General features: G+C 44.4%; 3 protein-coding genes and 1 long non-coding RNA gene across 4 annotated transcripts; 2 read left to right on the top strand and 2 right to left on the bottom strand.

Annotated features, from left to right (window-relative positions):
- The first annotated feature begins 2,514 nt into the window (after positions 1–2,514).
- Positions 2,515–3,256, top strand: LOC149270411 (uncharacterized). Its single transcript, XM_089472897.1, has 3 exons — positions 2,515–2,673; positions 2,729–2,805; positions 2,873–3,256. Exons 1-3 carry the CDS (start codon positions 2,669–2,671, stop codon positions 3,091–3,093), a joined length of 303 nt encoding a protein of 100 aa, XP_089329023.1. The 5' UTR covers positions 2,515–2,668; the 3' UTR covers positions 3,094–3,256.
- A 1,628-nt stretch (positions 3,257–4,884) lies between these two features.
- On the top strand, positions 4,885–5,862 carry LOC149270412 (uncharacterized). The gene is made up of 2 exons (XR_016271590.1): positions 4,885–5,221; positions 5,335–5,862. It is a non-coding gene; the product is annotated as an uncharacterized LOC149270412 (long non-coding RNA).
- Positions 5,863–7,039: 1,177 nt separating this feature from the next.
- Positions 7,040–12,964, bottom strand: LOC149270413 (uncharacterized). Its single transcript, XM_089468685.1, has 6 exons — positions 12,682–12,964; positions 11,072–11,994; positions 10,732–10,965; positions 8,831–10,634; positions 7,495–8,115; positions 7,040–7,429 (listed from the first exon to the last, which is right to left on the bottom strand). Exons 1-6 carry the CDS (start codon positions 12,719–12,721, stop codon positions 7,248–7,250), a joined length of 3,804 nt encoding a protein of 1,267 aa, XP_089324811.1. The 5' UTR covers positions 12,722–12,964; the 3' UTR covers positions 7,040–7,247.
- A 1,211-nt stretch (positions 12,965–14,175) lies between these two features.
- Positions 14,176–19,397, bottom strand: LOC149270414 (uncharacterized). The gene is made up of 6 exons (XM_089464078.1): positions 19,185–19,397; positions 17,455–18,377; positions 17,115–17,348; positions 15,217–17,020; positions 14,521–15,141; positions 14,176–14,455 (listed from the first exon to the last, which is right to left on the bottom strand). Exons 1-6 carry the CDS (start codon positions 19,222–19,224, stop codon positions 14,274–14,276), a joined length of 3,804 nt encoding a protein of 1,267 aa, XP_089320204.1. The 5' UTR covers positions 19,225–19,397; the 3' UTR covers positions 14,176–14,273.
- Between the last annotated feature and the right edge of the window lie 140 nt (positions 19,398–19,537).

Consider the following 19,537-nt stretch of genomic DNA (forward strand, 5'->3'; position numbering starts at 1 on the left):
GCCGTCTCTCGGGATTGCGTGATTATGAATATCCACTTAGCATTTGATTAGCAAACGAATGCGGCGAAGTGGAACCAATGGCACGTGCTTAAGCGTTTCCCACTCGAATTGCAATATTGATAGAAGAAGGAAGCAATCCAATTTAATGGCATAGTTTCGAAGGAGCTAGACTACCATCGCATAGAAATGATCTTAGTTGTATTTCGATATTCTATGAGCGTAGAGTTCTAATGAGAAATGAATAAGGAAGTAGATATTGTTAGTATATATAAAATAGTGTGAAATGGAAGTCTTGCGAAATATTTGAAAGGCCTAATACAATATGGTTAGATAGGTTTACCTATAATATTTATATAAGATCTTCAAAAGTTATATAAAAGACAATAATTAGAGCTTGTATTACATGAACTTAATAAAGACTCATGTTTATTATTATTTACAGATTTTATGTGGATTATAATAGTTTAAGAAATCTTAATATGGATCCGAATATGTGAGAACTTGCTTGAATAACTTTGAGTTATATATTTTACTAATATTGGGACACCGAAATATTTTTGAAAATATACCGCGAAAATACTATACTATACGTTTTAAATTAGTATTCCATTTCAGTGCTGTCGTTAGATTCATTCAATTCCGCGTTGATGCCTTCAGCAAGCTAACTGAAACTGTGAATCATCTCTTATCAAATCAGCACTTTTAGGTTAACCACCAAAACCTCCGCTAAAAAAAAAATAGAATTATAAAGGAAAAGTGTGGAAAAGCTGTGCTCCAACCGCAACTGTCCACAGCTGCTGCGGATGGTGCCTCCAGGCAGCGACGCGTCGTACGTGGGGCGCGACTCTCAAATTAAATTAATAAACACAACAATTGGCACAGGCCTTGCTGTTGGCCAGGCCCAGGCCAGACCAGTCCAGCCCAGCCCAGCCCAGGCCATAACAGAGCCAAACAGGCAGCACAACTGTCCACTCACACGGAGCTCAAAACGGTGGCAAGAGGCAGGCATGTGGCATTGCGATGGCAATGGCGATGGCAATCGTAAATGAAATTTTTCTCAAATTGAGTTTGGGGCAAGTACTCAACTTTTGGCATGCCCTGGGCTGAATTCACAGTGCGTGCCGGGGCAGGGAGATGGGGCGCATGGGCACTGCTGCTGCTGGCAAGGACTCTCACACTCACACTCACGCTCACACTCTCAGTCGCACTCTCACTCTCCGCTTTCTCTATCCGCTCTGGTCCATGGCATTTTGTATTAATTACAACATAGCCGGCGGTGCGAACGCTCAAAAAGTTTCAACATAATTGATTTCATTTTTATTTTCAATGAGTTGCGAGCGTTGTGGATTCGGTGATGAGTGGCTCGTGAAGCGACTCAGCCGGTGAATTAAGAGGGGGAGTGGGCGAAAATTCTGCTGTGCCGTCAGCAGCGCCTGCATTAAATTGATTCAATTATTGGCCTGCCAAAAGATGCGTCCAGCTACTTTCAATGGAAATTTCTGCTGTTTTAATGAACTTAAACGTAAAGCGGAAGCCAAGTATTAATTCCAATGCATCTCATGCAAAAGAAGCGGTTATACTATTTGTGCTTACTCTTAAATAAATTACACACAATTACTTGTATAGAATTAGTCAAAAATATGTATTATTATCAGCAAATCGAATGGGCTTCAGGAATTTGAAATATATAATATAATAGGAATTTAAATATAAAATGTAATATATTGTACAAAAAATGTTTGGCTTGAAATAAATATATGAATTTATTATTGAAACTAAGTAATATTTTTTCTTAGAGTAAAATAAAAATATGTTAGCAAAAAATGCTTAATGTTAATCAAAAAATATAGAGCGTAAAATTGTTTGCCTTATTCAATTTTGTAAAAAACTTATCGAAAAGGATAAGCACAACTGTGTTGTGCTCTGCCTAATATTTAAACATTTTTTATATTAACTGTTTAGGGTCAATTACTTACATAGCATACAAATTTAATATATTTTAAAATGTAATATTTTTTTCTTAGAAAAGCTATCCACCTGACTTTCGTTTTACAACTCTCGAGATTTGCAATACTAACGGAAAAAATGTGATACATTCGCGTAAGTCTATATCAAGAACCTACCTGGAATGCATAGCCATATATACCTCTTCGCTTCCAAATATAGAGTATAACAAATAACCGTGGCTATCCTCTTTCTTTTTTGGTTTTTTCTTTGTCGGCATGCGAATGCTGCTATCATTGTGCTGTTGCCGTGTGGCTGGTTGATGATTCCTTTAGCATATTTGTGGACTGAGTTACGGCTGTTGTCGCTGTCCTTCGCCATTACCTCTGCTGGTGTCCTCGCAGTCGCTGATTCGCGTCATTTGTCTGGGGCCATGCAACTGAGACGTGTCCTTTCCGGATTTGCTATTGAAAAAAATCGAATATTGCAATTTTTTAATAATGAAAGAAGCAGCCAGTTATTAAGTCCCATTTGGACTTAAATTTAATTAAAATACTCAGAGGCGCTTTATTGATTGTCTGGCTGTGCAAAAAATTGCCTTGGACTATCGATAGCTCAGGCGCCCATGGTTTCCTTCGCAGCCCTGCTTTTGCTGTCAAAATTCGATAATTGTGCACGAAGCTCGACGAGGGAAATAGTTTCTTCTGAATTGCATTGAGTTTTCATGAGGTAGGCTAAATATTTTTTAATTTACCTAAAGTTAATAATATATGTTCTCTTTCAGGAAAATGACAAACCAATTGAGTTTGAATCAGCAGCTAGCTCAGGCGCTGGGCTCCTTGGCAACTATCAACACATTTGGTAAGCTACACAGTTTGCCACATATACTTATAAACTTTCTCTGATATATTTTCTATATAATCAATAGATAGGCAAAGATCTAACGGCATATTTGCCGGGCAGCGGCTAGACTTGGACTCCACAACTAAGCCCTTGTATAGTGTTAAGACGGACCTCTCCGTTTGCAATCGTCAAGCGGAACCTATTCAATTGGACTTTAGACCGGAAACAACCTTATCGATTTCGGACTACAATATGACTGAAGCGGATATTTTAGTTCTTGAATTAGAAAAAATTCTATTGGCATAGACATAAATATGTGCTGGAAGCCAAAGAAAATTAGTTGCCAAATGTCAGCTAAAGAATAAAAATATTTTCTAATGTTCCATAATATATAAATAGATTTATTTATATAAATTTATATATATGTATATCAAGAAGTTCAATAAATGACCTGACTCGAATAATTTAATTATTTTTTTAATTTACTCTAATTCTAAAATATTATAACGAAAATTCCTTGTGAATCCTTTAAAGCTTAGCTGTGACGGCTTTGTTGGATTTCAACTATTGTTTTCTTTTTTCCCTTTTGTTCGCCAGACACTTGGGAGCAGTTGGTTTCTCTTAGCCTTAACATACAAGGATAACAAAAGGCATGGCAAGGACATGCCAGCCCCAAAACGAAATTTTAATGACAATGTATTATAAACTATATGCATACAAAACCATGAAATCGTATATATATATTTATATAGGTTTGCTTTGTGTTTGTGTATATTGCAGTTGGCATTATGTGCAAAGGGATACGGCTAAAGGATACACACACACACACTCACACTGATACAGTCTCGCTCTCATATGGGTTTGCGTAAATTTTATGTATTTGGCTCACGAATCGAGTCCGTCTGCTGGCCAAAGACGTTCGCTGCGGCGTAAAATTCAACAACGGCTTTCATGCAGGGCTTGTAAATTATGTAGCCCACAGGATATGCGCCAGACTCGCACACACACACACACACTCACGCACATGCACACACTTGTACACAGTCGGCATCAACAAGAAACTCAACTAAAATGATGTACTTAATTTTGGGGTTTTTCCTATTTAATAAACTGCAATAGGAATGCAAATGCTTGAATGCCTGTTGAAAAAGCAACGGGAGCTGAGAGTTTTACTGGTGCAAACGTTGCCGTGCAATATCCTTCGTCCAAGCTGCACCGCAGGACGTCTAGACGTTGACGCTGCTGCGTCCTCGACAGCGATAAGCATACGCCATGGCGCGGCATTATTATAATACGTGGCCATTATCCTGGCAACGCCGGCGATAAATCACACCAGGACATCTTTGTGTGTGTGCCACAGGCAGACATGACACCATCTTCTCCAACTCTCGTTCATGCTGCTGCACAAACTGGAGCAGTTTGCTGCTGCCGCTGCTGCTCCTCCTGCTGCCGCTGCTGCTCTAGCAGACGTTGCCTGGTCTGTTCGTATCTGAGGCGCTGCATCGCGCACACGCTCATAAAATGTTGCGCCCGGCGCCCCCAGACGACAAATTTGCTTAGAATTTGAAATGCACGGCACAGACAAAAGCAACATAGGGAACGAGACAGCTGGAGAGACAGAGACAGAGCGAGGTAGAGAAAGAGACAGCTGGCAGAATTGCACAGGAAATGGACGGAAAAAAAGAAAGAAGCAGCAGCTATGCAAAAGTGAAGCCCAGTTGCCAGTTTTTCAGTCCAGTCGCAGAGCGCGCATTATTATTACAGTTGCCAAGTTCAAGTTCAGGACGTTCATTGTGCACGTGCTTGAAATGGAATCCTCAGCCAGGCAAGCCATGCCAAATGTAGTGGCAGCAGTGAGCGAGCGTCTGGCAACGCTGTCAAGAGCTTAGCTGTTCTTATAGAATGGATTGAATAGTAAACCTTGGCTAATCAAGCATTTGAATTATTAACGTGACATTGGACTGTCTGGCTGTAGTTATAGTTGAAGCTCAGGTGCAGTGCACAGTCTGGCAACGCTAATAGCGTTGCGTCTTCAATTCAGTTTTTGATTAGAGCTGGTTTTGGTATTCGTAGGCCATAGACTGCAATGAAGTGATATAGAAGTTGTTTACTTAATGAGACAAGCTATTGAAATTCTGTTGACTCCAGTTCAACTTTTGTATACAATGAAAACCTATTGAAAGTTTTGCTAATTGGGCAAGTGGCATTGATAGCAAATAATTCGAATGTCTGGCAACACTTTATTAACTTTATAGCAGCATCGACAACGCTTATAAAAAACTTCGTTGTGTAATCATATAATGGTTAAAGTATTTCTTTCGCCCAGAAAAAAGGATTTGATTTGCTTGTGGATCTGTTAAAGTCAGGGATATTCTAGTCTATTAAAGCTTATTATGTTAAAGAGTTTAGTATATCTACATACACACATATGTATGTATGTATATGAATTTCCTTTCATTATTGACTTTTCAGTTGACTGCTGATGCTCTTGGTATTCGTAAACGTTTCACAGACTGCAACTTTCAACACTTTCTTTCTGATTTACAGACTTCGAATGGCAGACAGCATGAATGAGAATATATTTTCAGCATCAAAGAGCAACTATTTGGACACAATGCCAAGTTTTCGCTGCAGCATCAACGCCCATGTGGAATACTTGACGAGCAGCTCACACTTCCAGCCGGACACTGACAGGCAGGCAGGAAGGCAGACAGGCAGGCAGGACTGAGGCCTGGACCCAGACTCGTACGCGGACGCGGATGCGGACACGGACATGGACACGGATACGGGCCTGGACTCATGTGCAGTGGCACTTTACGGCATTGTCGCTGGCCTCTGTCTGGCGTCTGTTGATGTTGGCCTTCAGACGCTCATAAACAAACGCGACACAAGTTGCAGAGTGCCAGGTGGGATGAGCTGGGGCAGCTGGTCTAATGTGCTGGGCGTGGCTGTGCATTTATTCGTGTGTAAAATTTTAATTGAAATATATATATTTAAGCCGGTCTGTGCCAGACAGAGTGCCAGTCCTGCGCTTCTGCAACTGTAACTGTATGGCTCAGCAGTTGCAACTGTATACATTTGTATCTGTATCTGTATCTGTGTGTGTATGTGTGCAGGCGGATGCGCGTATGCCGCTAATGTTTTCATTTGCATGCGAACATCAGCCCCAACAACATGTTTATATGCAAATGCGTTCTCTGATTATCGGCAAATGGGTCCGTCTGACTGGACTTCTGCTGCTGCCGTTGCCTGTGTCTGTGCCTGAGCCTGAGCCTGGACCTGAGCTTGTGCCAGTGCCCCATTCCTCAATATCAACTATTTGCTTTTGTATGCGCTGATTTTGTTTGTCCATTTCTCGTAGTTGCGACTCGTTTCGGCGCTTTTATCGTATCCGTAGGCGTGGCGCACAGTTGGCATTGGCCGTGCTTTAACTACACTTGGCTCCAAGCGGCCTAAATCGTTATATGTATGAAATATTGTTCGATGTTCCATCAGCCGGTTCAAGTTAACAGTCCCTTGAAAATAAGATCTAACACAGCTGATTTTTTACATCGCTGATCTTCAGCTCAACTATCTATCTATCTATCAAAAAGGATCTAGCATATTGATCAGAAAAAAAAAACAATATGATTCCGAGTCTTGCCTTTATTTTGTTTTTAGGTGCGCAATTGATTAATATAAGAGTGACAAAAATATGTTAGAAATGAAGAATATTATGATTTACTTTTTACAACTTATGTAGATGTAGATATTTAATTGTTTTCCTCTCACAATAATTACTCAAATAGAAAGTTCACTTATTAGTATTTGAAATGGATCCATCTCGCCGTAGTCCAATCATTAGTATAATTTATGTGCTGCTCATTAACAGCCATGTTGGTGTTATCGCTGGAAGACCTATTTGAACTGGCAAACGAGCCGAACCGTATCCCCCACCCCACCACTGAATTAAAAGCGATGCAACCCTCGATGAAGAGCCCCCTGGTGTCAGACAGGATTCACTTAACGCTTCGTGTGGCATAAAATTTCCTTACAAAAATTGTATTTTAAAATTAATGAAGAGCTCGTTGTTGGCGGGGGTGTGCTGCGCTGGTGTTAAGGTGTTAAGCACTAAAAAAATAACAAGTAGAAAAAAAACACACAGACAGAGAGAGAGAGAGGAAAGTAGAAAATGCCACTTGGCCACTTTGGACAATAGCTGGCCAAAGCTGTTAGCCCGCCTGGGGCATTTACAATGAATGTCATTTGGATCTGTGTTGGATAAGTCTCTAATTTATTGTGCATAAAACAAGGTGTGCAGTATATATATACATATATATGTGTATATTTAGTTATCTATTTCCATATATAAAGCTCGTGCTTATCGGCGCGTTCCCATCGCCACGTGCCGCTTCTCACGCGCTGTCTTTGTATAGGTCTTCCCTAACAAAAAGTTGGGATGAGTTCGTTGAGGCATGACCTTAGCTTAGTCTGAGTTGAGAAGGTTCGGTGCCCGCGTATAAGACCAGCAACTCTGGCGTCATGGGCGCATTCAGGGTAATCCACGTCTTGGGCAGACCGGCATCATCGCGTGCCGATTGCAGCGCCTGTTGCAGGGCAAAAGCCACGGCAATGGCCAAGCAAATGGCAGGCTCTCCGGTAGCTGTACAGAAAAGGAAATTATAGAGTAAGTCATCCACAGAATATATATTCTCTAGTTGGACTCACCCTTTGAGCGCATGAAGCCCGCCTTGTTGGGGCTCTTGGGCAGCAGCTCGATGCGCAGATCAATGGGTATATCCTTGGCACCTGGCGGCTTGTAGTTCCAGGTGCGATTTGTCAAGCACTCGCCTGTCTCCTTATCGACCACAATCTGCTCGCTGGTCCAATAACCAAGTCCCATCATGAAGGCACCCTCAATCTGGCCAATATCCACATTGGGATTCAAGCTCTCGCCAGTATCCTCGAGAAGATCTACACGATTGATCAGATAGTTCCCAGTGAGAACATCCAGTTCCACCTCGGTAAGGCACAGGCCACACACCGAGTAGGGTTCCATATCGCCCTGTTTACACTGATCGCTGGCTATCAAGTTGATCTTTCGGTTGTATGCCTCAGTGATCAGCTGCTGCCAGTCGGCTGGTTTCACCTCCTCCTTAACTGGGGCGAGGCGAGAGTTTAGGGTCTCGCAGGCCTTACGTACAGCAAAACACAAGGTCTCACTGCCAACAGCTCCACCGGTAACCATTGAGTTGGCTCCGTTGATCGTATCGCTAGCCTCTATGCGCACCTGTTCAAGGGCAATGCCTAATGTATGGGCCACAACCTGGGCTATCTTTGTATTCATGCCTAGAATAAGGATATATATTTGTAATATATATACATAGCATATATATTCTTGAGCAATGTAACCAGTTATATTTATGTGTGCGTGTTTCTTTGCCTATATAATTGTCTGTCAATGTCATAGTCAGTTTCTCCGTCTGTCTGTCGGCCTAACTACAGAAGCTCATTAAAATTGTCATCACATCATTTCGTATCTATACTACAGTAAAACGATGCTGACCCTTTGGTTACATAAAGCCCGACCGCAACGAGCCTTACCTGGCGTCGGGCTCAACATTTGAGCGAGACTTAGGAATTGAGTGAAAGTCGCCCTTTATAAAGGGCAGAAGCTGCAGCAATTCTTCAGTCGTCCCGGATCAGTCGTGTAGTGCAGCAAAGTTAAGTGAAAAGTGTAATCGTTTATCTAAGTACTAAAGGCATAGAGGAAATACGTAGAAGAATTACGTAGAAGAAATACGTAGAAGAAATACGTAGAGGATATACATAGAGGAAAGACGTTGAGGAGAGGCGTAGAGGAAATACGTGGAGGAAATACGTAGAGGAAATACGTGGAGGAAATACGTAGAGGAATAACGTTGAGAATAAATGTAGTAGAGAAAAAAATAATATACTCAGACGGTACCTATGATGATGGTCATGCCATATTATGTACTGAAAAGTAAATCTTCTCACAAGATTAGCACCAATGAGATGACTTACGCGTTTATTTTCAGCTTACCTTGACCCATTTCGATGCCGCCGTGGGAGACCACAACAGTTCCGTCACTGTGATAGATGGCGACCGTGGCCGGGTACTGTCCAAAATATCCTATCTGATACTCCATAATGCATAGGCCGAGACCGCGTTTGCGCCAACGATGCTCCTTGTTGTAGGAAATAATTTCGGCTCGGCGTTTACGATAATCAGTAGTCTTGAGGAATCTAGGCATCATTTCGCCCATTTTATGAGCGGGCAAAATATTGGCAAAACGAACATCCGCCGGATCGACACCGGTTTCAAAGGCAATGTGCTCAATGATATTCTCAATCATCGCAATGCCTTCGACAGATCCGGGTGCCCGACAGGGCGTGTTGCTAGGCGAATCCGTGATGACCATAAATCCATCCAGTTTGTAGTTATCGCTGAACTCGTAACAGTTCTTCGATAACAGCACCGTATGTCCGATGGGGGATTCATTAGTCAAATAGCCGGCATCTTCGTAGAATCGACTCTCGATACCAACAATCTTTCCATTGGCCTGCACATAGAAGTCATAGTCGCAGTGGAAGGACCACCGTTTGCCCGTGGTATTCATGATGGACTCCAGCGACTGCACAAATCTGACTGGGCGATTCAGCTTGTGAGCAGCGACAGCAGCAGCCGTTGCCGCCAAATTGCAACGAGTCGCTTTGCCACCGTACCCACCGCCGATGCGACGAGTCTTCACCTGCACCTCATTGGACTTCAGCTGCAACACATTGGCGATGACATCCTGCGACAGATCCATCCACTGTGTGGCCACGTAGACCTGCACACCGCCCTCAAAAGGCACTACCACCGTCGAATGTGGCTCCATGAAGTAGTGGTACTGCAGTCCTAGGTCCAGTTTTCCACTGCCCTTGATATCGTGCGCAACATTCAGGTGCAGCTTGTCGTGCATTGACTTCACAGGGTGAAGAATGCGATCTCCAGAAGCAGCAGAGTCCAGCACATGCTTCATGCTGGGCAGCACCTCCTTGGCACCGCCCTCATAGCTGAGCTTAACAAGCTCGGCGGCACGCTGGGCCAGGGCATTGGATGTGGCCAGCACCATGCCGATGGGCTGGTGGTAGAACTTGATTTCGCCCGTGGCGAAGAGCTGCTCCTCCTGCGGGAAAAAGAAGTCATCTGTTGTCTTCGGTCGCAGCGAATTGGGTCCAGGAACGTCCTTGGCATCCAAATAGGCCACCACGCCAGGCAATGCCAAAGCAGCCGACGTGTCCACCTTGCTAACCACCGCGCCAACACGCTTTGCCGTCACAAAGGCCGCCCACAGCTGATTGTGCTGCGTGGGTAGATCATTGACGTAGGTCGCCTCACCCGAGCACTGAATAAGTCCTTCGTGCTTTTCGGTAGGCTTCGTCACTGGATAGTGTTGCTCGAAGGTCTCGAAGCTCTGCTGTCCCTTAGACACGGGTCGCTGCAGCAGGGACCCTCCAGTTACCTGCCGACCACCCAGAGTCTGTTGCCGCTGAGCAGCGGCCTTCAGCAGAAACTTGTACAGCAGTCCACAGGCCAGCTTGCGACGATAGTCTGGCGATGCGTCCGGCAGCACCTCATCGGGCTGCAGCAGCGTCGACAGCTTGCCGAATACCTGCTCCAGCAATGCATTGTCAAAGGGATTGCGTCCGACCAGCAGCTGCTCAATAGGCGTCGCATGCACAAAGTCCGGCCGGATGCCGCCAAAGCAAATGCGAGCATTCTTCACCTTCGACTCAGCATCCAGTTCGAGCAGAAAGGCGGCGTTCACATACGCATGCGCATTCTGGGCACGTGGCATAATCTGCAGAGGGAAAATCGAAACGAGGTGAAGTAGTACATTGAAGATATGAGCTCCTAATTGGAGTAAGAGTGGGAATAGGAAATCACCCAATCCTTACCTTGTACGAATCGAACAGGTAATTGTCCTTCGAATAGGCGGGCAAAACTATTCCTCGAATGATCTTGCCGTCCATGGATAGCTTCATGTAGCTGGCCAAGCTGACAGTTTGCTGTTTGTCCGCCGACTCCTGGATTATGATCCGTGCATCCAGAGCCTCCAACACGATGAACACGTCGGAGGGAAATTCGGGGTGAGAGTGCTTGATGGACAAGTTCCCTGCCAGAGTGCCGGCCTGGGTTAATACGAAATAAATTGATAAAGACAGCTGTTAATAGAGCTCACAGATAAGATAGCAGGTCTTCAGGGCACTCGGCTAACTAATCTGCCCCGTGACTTACATTGCGCACCGGCACATTGGCAATCCAATCCAAATGCTGCCACACCTGGGCCAGGTACTCAAATCCTGGGGTCTGCTCCAGCTTGCGGCAGATGTCCATGGTCTCGGTTAGGCTCAGATTTCCCCCAAGAGTGAGATCCTTGTCGGCCAAGCTGTAGCCCCTCAGCTCTGCCAGGGCACGCACATCGATGAAGGATTTGATGCCTGCACTGCGCCTGTAGATGCCGTGCGCCGTGTTGCCAGCGACCAGCATGTACGGAAGCTGCTCCTTGGCAGCCGCTCCCAGTGCCTCGAACAGCTCGGGCAGGGTCTGCGGCCAGGACCAGCGACTGCCATCAGCGTATTGCTGCACAGCTCGTGGCTGGCTCTGCTTGCAAGTGCCAGCGCAGAGCTCGCCCGTCTTGGGGCACTGCTTGCTGCTCAGATCCTCGATGTCCGCACACTCCGCTGGCACGGCTATGTTGCTGTCGACGGCAAAGGACTTCATCGCATCCAGTATGGGCCGGTAGCCGGTGCAGCGGCAAATGTTGCCGCCGAAGGCATTCTCCACCTCCGCCATGGTCACCCGTCCGCCCCGTGACTGCAGCAGCGCGTACATATTCATGACGAATCCCGGCGAGCAGTAGCCACACTGGGTGCCGTTCATTTTGGCCAGGCGCTGCTGTATGGCATGGTAGCCCTTACGCTTGTTGCCCAAGCCCTCTGAGGTTGTCACATGCAGGCCCAGGCAGGTGTTCAGCAGCGTTAGGCAAGAGTTGACTGCCCAGGTGCAGAGCTCCCCGGTGACCGGATGAACACCGCTCAAGGCACAAACGCAGACACCGCAGCCACCTTCCTGGCACATGAATTTGGTGGCCGTGAGACCGGCATGTTCTCGGATAAACGTGTTCAGACTGATGTCTGCGGCCAGGCTCGACAGATTAACTGGGGAAAAGATTTACAGTGATGTTAATTAAGACAGTCATGCTGATTCAATTCGTTACAGAATATATTAATCGCACAATTAAGTAAATTGATAAAATTGATATATAAATATTTAAAAAAAAATCATTATCTTATTAAGAGTAACAAAACTATTTAGTTTTATTTATTTATTTTTTTTTTTTATGCGTATCTGAAGTAAAGGTCACATTCATAATATTTTCAATTATTTTATTTTTCCTTAAACATTTTGTAAAAGTTCCAAAAATAAGAATAATGCTTAGAAAATTTTTTAGACACTTGTATATTAATAATTGAACATTAAATATATTTTATTGTATTTATTATGATAAGAAAGAAAAATCGATTGATAATAAAAAACGATGGTCCGTAAACTTGAAAAATTCCAATCGCTGATTGACGAACAGACTTTATATTCATACACATACATACATATTTATACAATTTTGTAGACTGTTATCTTTGATGTTATATAAAAGTTATTAAAACTACTTAGATACGGCGACGTATATAAGTAAATATGTTAGTGTATTTGTGCAAATAATCTTAACCTTCTTTGGCAGTCCACTACAAATAATTTGAATAGACTTTCTACATATTCACATGTACGTATCGATGTACATATGAATGTCTGAAAGTACATACATATGTAATTATCTGTAAACGTACCTTCATAGCTAACGCCGTTGATAGTTATACTTTCCACCATTATCTCTTGATTTTTATTTGCGTTTTATCTATTAGAGACACTTATATGATTTTTGGATTATTATATTAATAAAAAATACAAACAAAAACAAATTGAATGTATTTCACAATGTTTGCCAACTATACGACCAAGACAACTTTTAGTGTTCAACCCACGCCGATCTCAGCTGTACTGTAGTTCCGGGGCTCGAGAGTTCGCGTATTTATGGGCTCATTCCGTTCGTGGACACTCGTCAAGTTCAACTGAGAGTGGAAAATATTACGTCTCCTAATAACGACGTTACGTTCACGTTTTGGTTCACGTTTGCCACAAGTAACGCCAAGAATTGTTACTCTATCGATGGTAAGGTACAGTGAATATTCGGTTTGCTATAAAATTGTACCTATTATTCGCTTCAATTTTAATTCTGTTGTTGGTGCAAATTTAAATCCTTATAGCACAGCTCGGGCTATTTTAAAATATTTTAATGTAACGTAATAAAATGGTTTTATTTTAATATTTTCATAATTATTATTGTTCATTTATTTATTTTTATTTTATTTTATTTTTTATATATATAATATATAGTATATATTTATATAGTATATAAGTTAGTGTTTCATCGAAATATATTTTTAAATAGAATTAAAAAAAGATATATGTATATCTTCTAAAATTTGTGTATTTAATAAAAACTATTCATATTACGTTCTTTTTTTACATTCCAGCTTTAGGTACAAAACTACACTTAATTGACAATCGTGCTTATGTTATAGCGTGTCTAGCACTCTCTCCAGATCTCTTTCTCTCTCTCTCTCTCTATCAAAATCGCTCTTTTTTAGGTAGTTCGGAAAGCTTCGTACTTCACTCTTTCTCCCTCGGTTCCTGTCTATCTCTAAGATTGTTCTCTCTATTTTCATATGATTTCTTCGCTCTCTAACCGGACTTATCGCCAAGTGAGTTTTTATTGTTTATACAAACTTTTGTTTTGATTTCCATTCTAAACAAAGATCGTTCATTGCATCAGAAAAAAGCGTGTAGGCACGTTCCTTATAAAAAGAGTGGAGAGGGAAGAAAATGATGCCAATACACAAACAGAGCATCAATTGGCGGCAGTGCCGAGAAATAATTGTTGGGGTGTCATAGCTCATTTTCAATTATTTCTATACGTCTGTAGCGTTGGCGTCTAGAATTATTTATTTCTATTTCGAAGCTATAGATGTAAACTCTCTAGGTTTAAACAGATAATTTATATATAATTTCTTTATTTTATTTGGTATTTGGCTTGATTATGTAGCTTTACAAGTTAGAATGTTGCAATCGGTCGTAACTGATACAATGCTCACCCCAAATAATTGAATCATTTTTGGTAAATTAAAAGAACTGAATCGCAAATATTAAAGCTTCAACTCGAAGATATAGTTTTCCTCGATTTACCACAGCCTCGCTTTAGGTTCAATCAAACTTTCTAGGAATTTTATAACAGAGTTTTATTTATATGTTTACAAATCCAATATATATTGCAAAAACTGACTTCACTACAAAGTTGGAATGAGTTTGTTGAGCTCTGACCTTAGCTCAGTCTGAGTTGAGAAGGTTCGGTGCCCGCGTATAAGACCAGCAACTCTGGCGTCATGGGCGCATTCAGGGTAATCCACGTCTTGGGCAGACCGGCATCATCGCGTGCCGATTGCAGCGCCTGTTGCAGGGCAAAAGCCACGGCAATGGCCAAGCAAATGGCAGGCTCTCCGGTAGCTGTACAGAAAAGGAAATTATAGAGTAAGTCATCCACAGAATATATATTCTCTAGTTGGACTCACCCTTTGAGCGCATGAAGCCCGCCTTGTTGGGGCTCTTGGGCAGCAGCTCGATGCGCAGATCAATGGGTATATCCTTGGCACCTGGCGGCTTGTAGTTCCAGGTGCGATTTGTCAAGCACTCGCCTGTCTCCTTATCGACCACAATCTGCTCGCTGGTCCAATAACCAAGTCCCATCATGAAGGCACCCTCAATCTGGCCAATATCCACATTGGGATTCAAGCTCTCGCCAGTATCCTCGAGTAGATCTACACGATTGATCAGATAGTTACCAGTGAGAACATCCAGTTCCACCTCGGTAAGGCACAGGCCACACACCGAGTATGGTTTCAGGTCTTCTTGCTTGCATTGATCGCTGGCGATCAAATTGATCTTTCGGTTGTATGCCTCAGTGATCAGCTGTTGCCAGTCGGCTGGTTTCACCTCCTCTTTGACTGGGGCGAGGCGAGAGTTTAGGGTCTCGCAAGCCTTGCGCACAGCATAACATAATGTCTCACTGCCTATTGAGCCGCCAGTGACGATCGCATTGGCTCCATTAATCGTATCGCTAGCCTCGATGCGCACATGCTCCAGGGCGATTCCCAAAGTGTGAGCTACAACCTGAGCGATCTTTGTGTTCATGCCTAGCAATGAAATGAGAGTAAAGTAATTAGCTATATCCAGTGACTCGTTAATACTGCTTCATATTTATTGCCTACCTTGACCCATTTCTATGCCACCGTGGGAGACCACAACAGTTCCGTCACTGTGATAGATGGCGACCGTAGCCGGAAATTGTCCGAAGTAACCAATTTGGTACTCGATGATGGACAAACCCAGACCTCGTTTGCGCCAACGATGCTCCTTGTTGTGGGCGACAATTTCGGCTCGGCGTTTACGATAATCAGTACTCTTCAGGAATCTAGGCATCATTTCGCCCATTTTATGAGCGGGCAAAATATTGGCAAAACGAACATCCGCCGGATCGACACCGGTTTCAAATGCAATGTGCTCAATGATATTCTCAATCATCGCAATGCCTTCGACAGATCCGGGTGCTCGACAGGATGTATTGGTAGGAGAATCCGTAATGACCATAAATCCATCCAGTTTGTAGTTATCGCTGAACTCGTAACAGTTCTTCGATAACAGCACCGTATGTCCGATGGGGGATTCATTAGTCAAATAGCCGGCATCTTCGTAGAATCGACTCTCGATACCAACAATCTTGCCATTGGCCTGCACATAGAAGTCATAGTCGCAGTGGAAGGACCACCGTTTGCCCGTGGTATTCATGATGGACTCCAGCGACTGCACAAATCTGACTGGGCGATTCAGCTTGTGAGCAGCGACAGCAGCAGCCGTTGCAGCCAAATTGCAACGAGTCGCTTTGCCACCGTACCCACCGCCGATGCGACGAGTCTTCACCTGCACCTCATTGGACTTCAGCTGCAACACATTGGCGATGACATCCTGCGACAGATCCATCCACTGTGTGGCCACGTAGACCTGCACACCACCCTCAAAAGGCACTACCACCGTCGAATGTGGCTCCATGAAGTAGTGGTACTGCAGTCCTAGGTCCAGTTTTCCACTGCCCTTGATATCGTGGGCAACATTCAGATGCAGCTTGTCGTGCATTGACTTCACAGGGTGAAGAATGCGATCTCCAGAAGCAGCAGAGTCCAGCACATGCTTCATGCTGGGCAGCACCTCCTTGGCACCGCCCTCATAGCTGAGCTTAACAAGCTCGGCGGCACGCTGAGCCAGGGCATTGGATGTGGCCAGCACCATGCCAATGGGCTGGTGGTAGAACTTGATTTCGCCCGTGGCGAAGAGCTGCTCCTCCTGCGGGAAAAAGAAGTCATCTGTTGTCTTCGGTCGCAGCGAATTGGGTCCAGGAATGTCCTTGGCATCCAAATAGGCCACCACGCCAGGCAATGCCAAAGCAGCCGACGTGTCCACCTTGCTAACCACCGCGCCAACACGCTTTGCCGTCACAAAGGCCGCCCACAGCTGATTGTGCTGCGTGGGTAGATCATTGACGTAGGTCGCCTCACCCGAGCACTGAATAAGTCCTTCGTGCTTTTCGGTAGGCTTCGTCACTGGATAGTGTTGCTCGAAGGTCTCGAAGCTCTGCTGTCCCTTAGACACGGGTCGCTGCAGCAGGGACCCTCCAGTTACCTGCCGACCACCCAGAGTCTGTTGCCGCTGAGCAGCGGCCTTCAGCAGAAACTTGTACAGCAGTCCACAGGCCAGCTTGCGGCGATAGTCTGGCGATGCGTCCGGCAGCACCTCGTCGGGCTGCAGCAGCGTCGACAACTTGCCGAATACCTGCTCCAGCAATGCATTGTCAAAAGGATTGCGACCGACCAGCAGCTGCTCAATAGGCGTCGCATGCACAAAGTCCGGCCGGATGCCGCCAAAGCAAATGCGAGCATTCTTCACCTTCGACTCAGCATCCAGTTCGAGCAGAAAGGCGGCGTTCACATACGCATGCGCATTCTGGGCACGTGGCATAATCTGCAGAGGGAAAATCGAAACGAGGTGAAGTAGATCATTGATATGAGCTCCTAATTGGAGTAAGAGTGGGAATAGGAAATCACCCAATCCTTACCTTGTACGAATCGAACAGGTAATTGTCCTTCGAATAGGCGGGCAAAACTATTGCTCGAATGATCTTGCCGTCCATGGATAGCTTCATGTAGCTGGCCAAGCTGACAGTTTGCTGTTTGTCCGCCGACTCCTGGATTATGATCCGTGCATCCAGAGCCTCCAACACGATGAACACGTCGGAGGGAAATTCGGGGTGAGAGTGCTTGATGGACAAGTTCCCTGCCAGAGTGCCGGCCTGGGTTAATACGAAATAAATTGATAAAGACAGCTGTTAATAGAGCTCACAGATAAGATAGCAGGTCTTCAGGGCACTCGGCTAACTAATCTGCCCCGTGACTTACATTGCGCACCGGCACATTGGCAATCCAATCCAAATGCTGCCACACCTGGGCCAGGTACTCAAATCCTGGGGTCTGCTCCAGCTTGCGGCAGATGTCCATGGTCTCGGTTAGGCTCAGATTTCCCCCAAGAGTGAGCTCCTTGTCGGCCATGCTGTGGCCCCTCAGCTCTGCCAGGGCACGCACATCGATGAAGGATTTGATGCCTGCACTGCGCCTGTAGATGCCATGCGCCGTGTTGCCAGCGACCAGCATATACGGAAGCTGCTCCTTGGCAGCCGCTCCCAGTGCCTCGAACAGCTCGGGCAGGGTCTGCGGCCAGGACCAGCGACTGCCATCAGCGTATTGCTGCACAGCTCGTGGCTGGCTCTGCTTGCAAGTGCCAGCGCAGAGCTCGCCCGTCTTGGGGCACTGCTTGCTGCTCAGATCCTCGATGTCCGCACACTCCGCTGGCACGGCTATGTTGCTGTCGACGGCAAAGGACTTCATCGCATCCAGTATGGGCCGGTAGCCGGTGCAGCGGCAAATGTTGCCGCCGAAGGCATTCTCCACCTCCGCCATGGTCACCCGTCCGCCCCGTGACTGCAGCAGCGCGTACATATTCATGACGAATCCCGGCGAGCAGTAGCCACACTGGGTGCCGTTCATTTTGGCCAGGCGCTGCTGTATGGCATGGTAGCCCTTACGCTTGTTGCCCAAGCCCTCTGAGGTTGTCACATGCAGGCCTAGGCAGGTGTTCAGCAACGTTAGGCAAGAGTTGACTGCCCAGGTGCAGAGCTCTCCGGTGACCGGATGAACACCGCTCAAGGCACAAACGCAGACACCGCAGCCACCTTCCTGGCACATGAATTTGGTGGCCGTGAGACCGGCATGTTCTCGGATAAACGTGTTCAGACTGATGTCTGCGGCCAGGCTCGACAGATTAACTGGGGAAAGATTTACAGTGATGTTAATTAAGACAATCAGGTAGATGCAGGAAATTAATTCCGTAAAATGGAATAAATGGAATGGTAACGGAATATTTCATCATTTTAAATTATAAATATTTGTTATTGTAATCTTACATAAATACCTACGAGTGCATGTATAGTAGACCTCAGAAGTTATATTCTTCTTGGCCTGCTTAATCGTCAACTATAAAAGCAAGATAGCTGAAAGTTAATGATTTTTTTTTTTTGCCTATGCCCGTAATGCACTTCAAGGGCAGTCGCAGTACGGATCTGAAATAGCGGGTTTCTAAATGCATTTGTTATCTTTTACGTACGAAAGAGGCGTAGAATGATTGTTTAGAAAGAGTGAGGCTTAGATTACCTCTAATTTGGTACTCTGGACTAGAGCACTCTTGTTTGTGATTATTTTTCTCTTTTAGCTCTGATATGAAATGATCTTAGATTTGTGTTTGTTTATTTGCTAAGACACAACAAATATAATAATTTAAATTGACAAAGTCTAATTGCTAATTCTCACAATAACGAATAAGCCTATAGGTTTGTATGTTTATAACAAATTGTTTACATGTGTAGAATATTAAGGATTGTTATCTCTGATGTTATATAAAAGTTTTTTAAACGAATCAGTTTTGCCTAGTTTTGTACGTAAATAATTATCTATCATCCCAATCTCAATTGTGTTCGACAGTCTACTGCATATCATTGTAACACACTTAACTATGTATTTATATATGTATGTATTCACTTACATATGTTCTGTGGTATATATATATACATACGTACCTTTATAGCAGTCGCCGTTAATAGTTATACTTTGCGACATTATCAATTTTCTCTTTAGGGTTTATTAAAAACACTTAAATTGTACTTGTATATTTTGTGTGGGGTTTTTTTTAGTTCGGGTTAGGCACTACCCACGCCGATCTCAGCCGTACTGTGGTTCCGTTTTGCCCGTGCTCGCGTATTTATATGGGTCCAATTCGTTTAGTGAGGCTCGTCAAGTTCAACTGAGAGTACGAATCTTTGAGTCTACTAATAATAGCTGCATATTATCGTTTCGGTTCCCGCTTGCCACAACTCTAAGAAATGTACCAAACCAAAATTTGTTACTTTAACAGAGCTATTAAATACTGAAT

The sequence above is a fragment of the Drosophila arizonae genome, chromosome 2 (assembly GCF_054131065.1).
Source record: "Drosophila arizonae isolate 15081-1271.41 chromosome 2, UAZ_ARI_1.0, whole genome shotgun sequence".
NCBI lineage: Eukaryota > Metazoa > Arthropoda > Insecta > Diptera > Drosophilidae > Drosophila > Drosophila arizonae.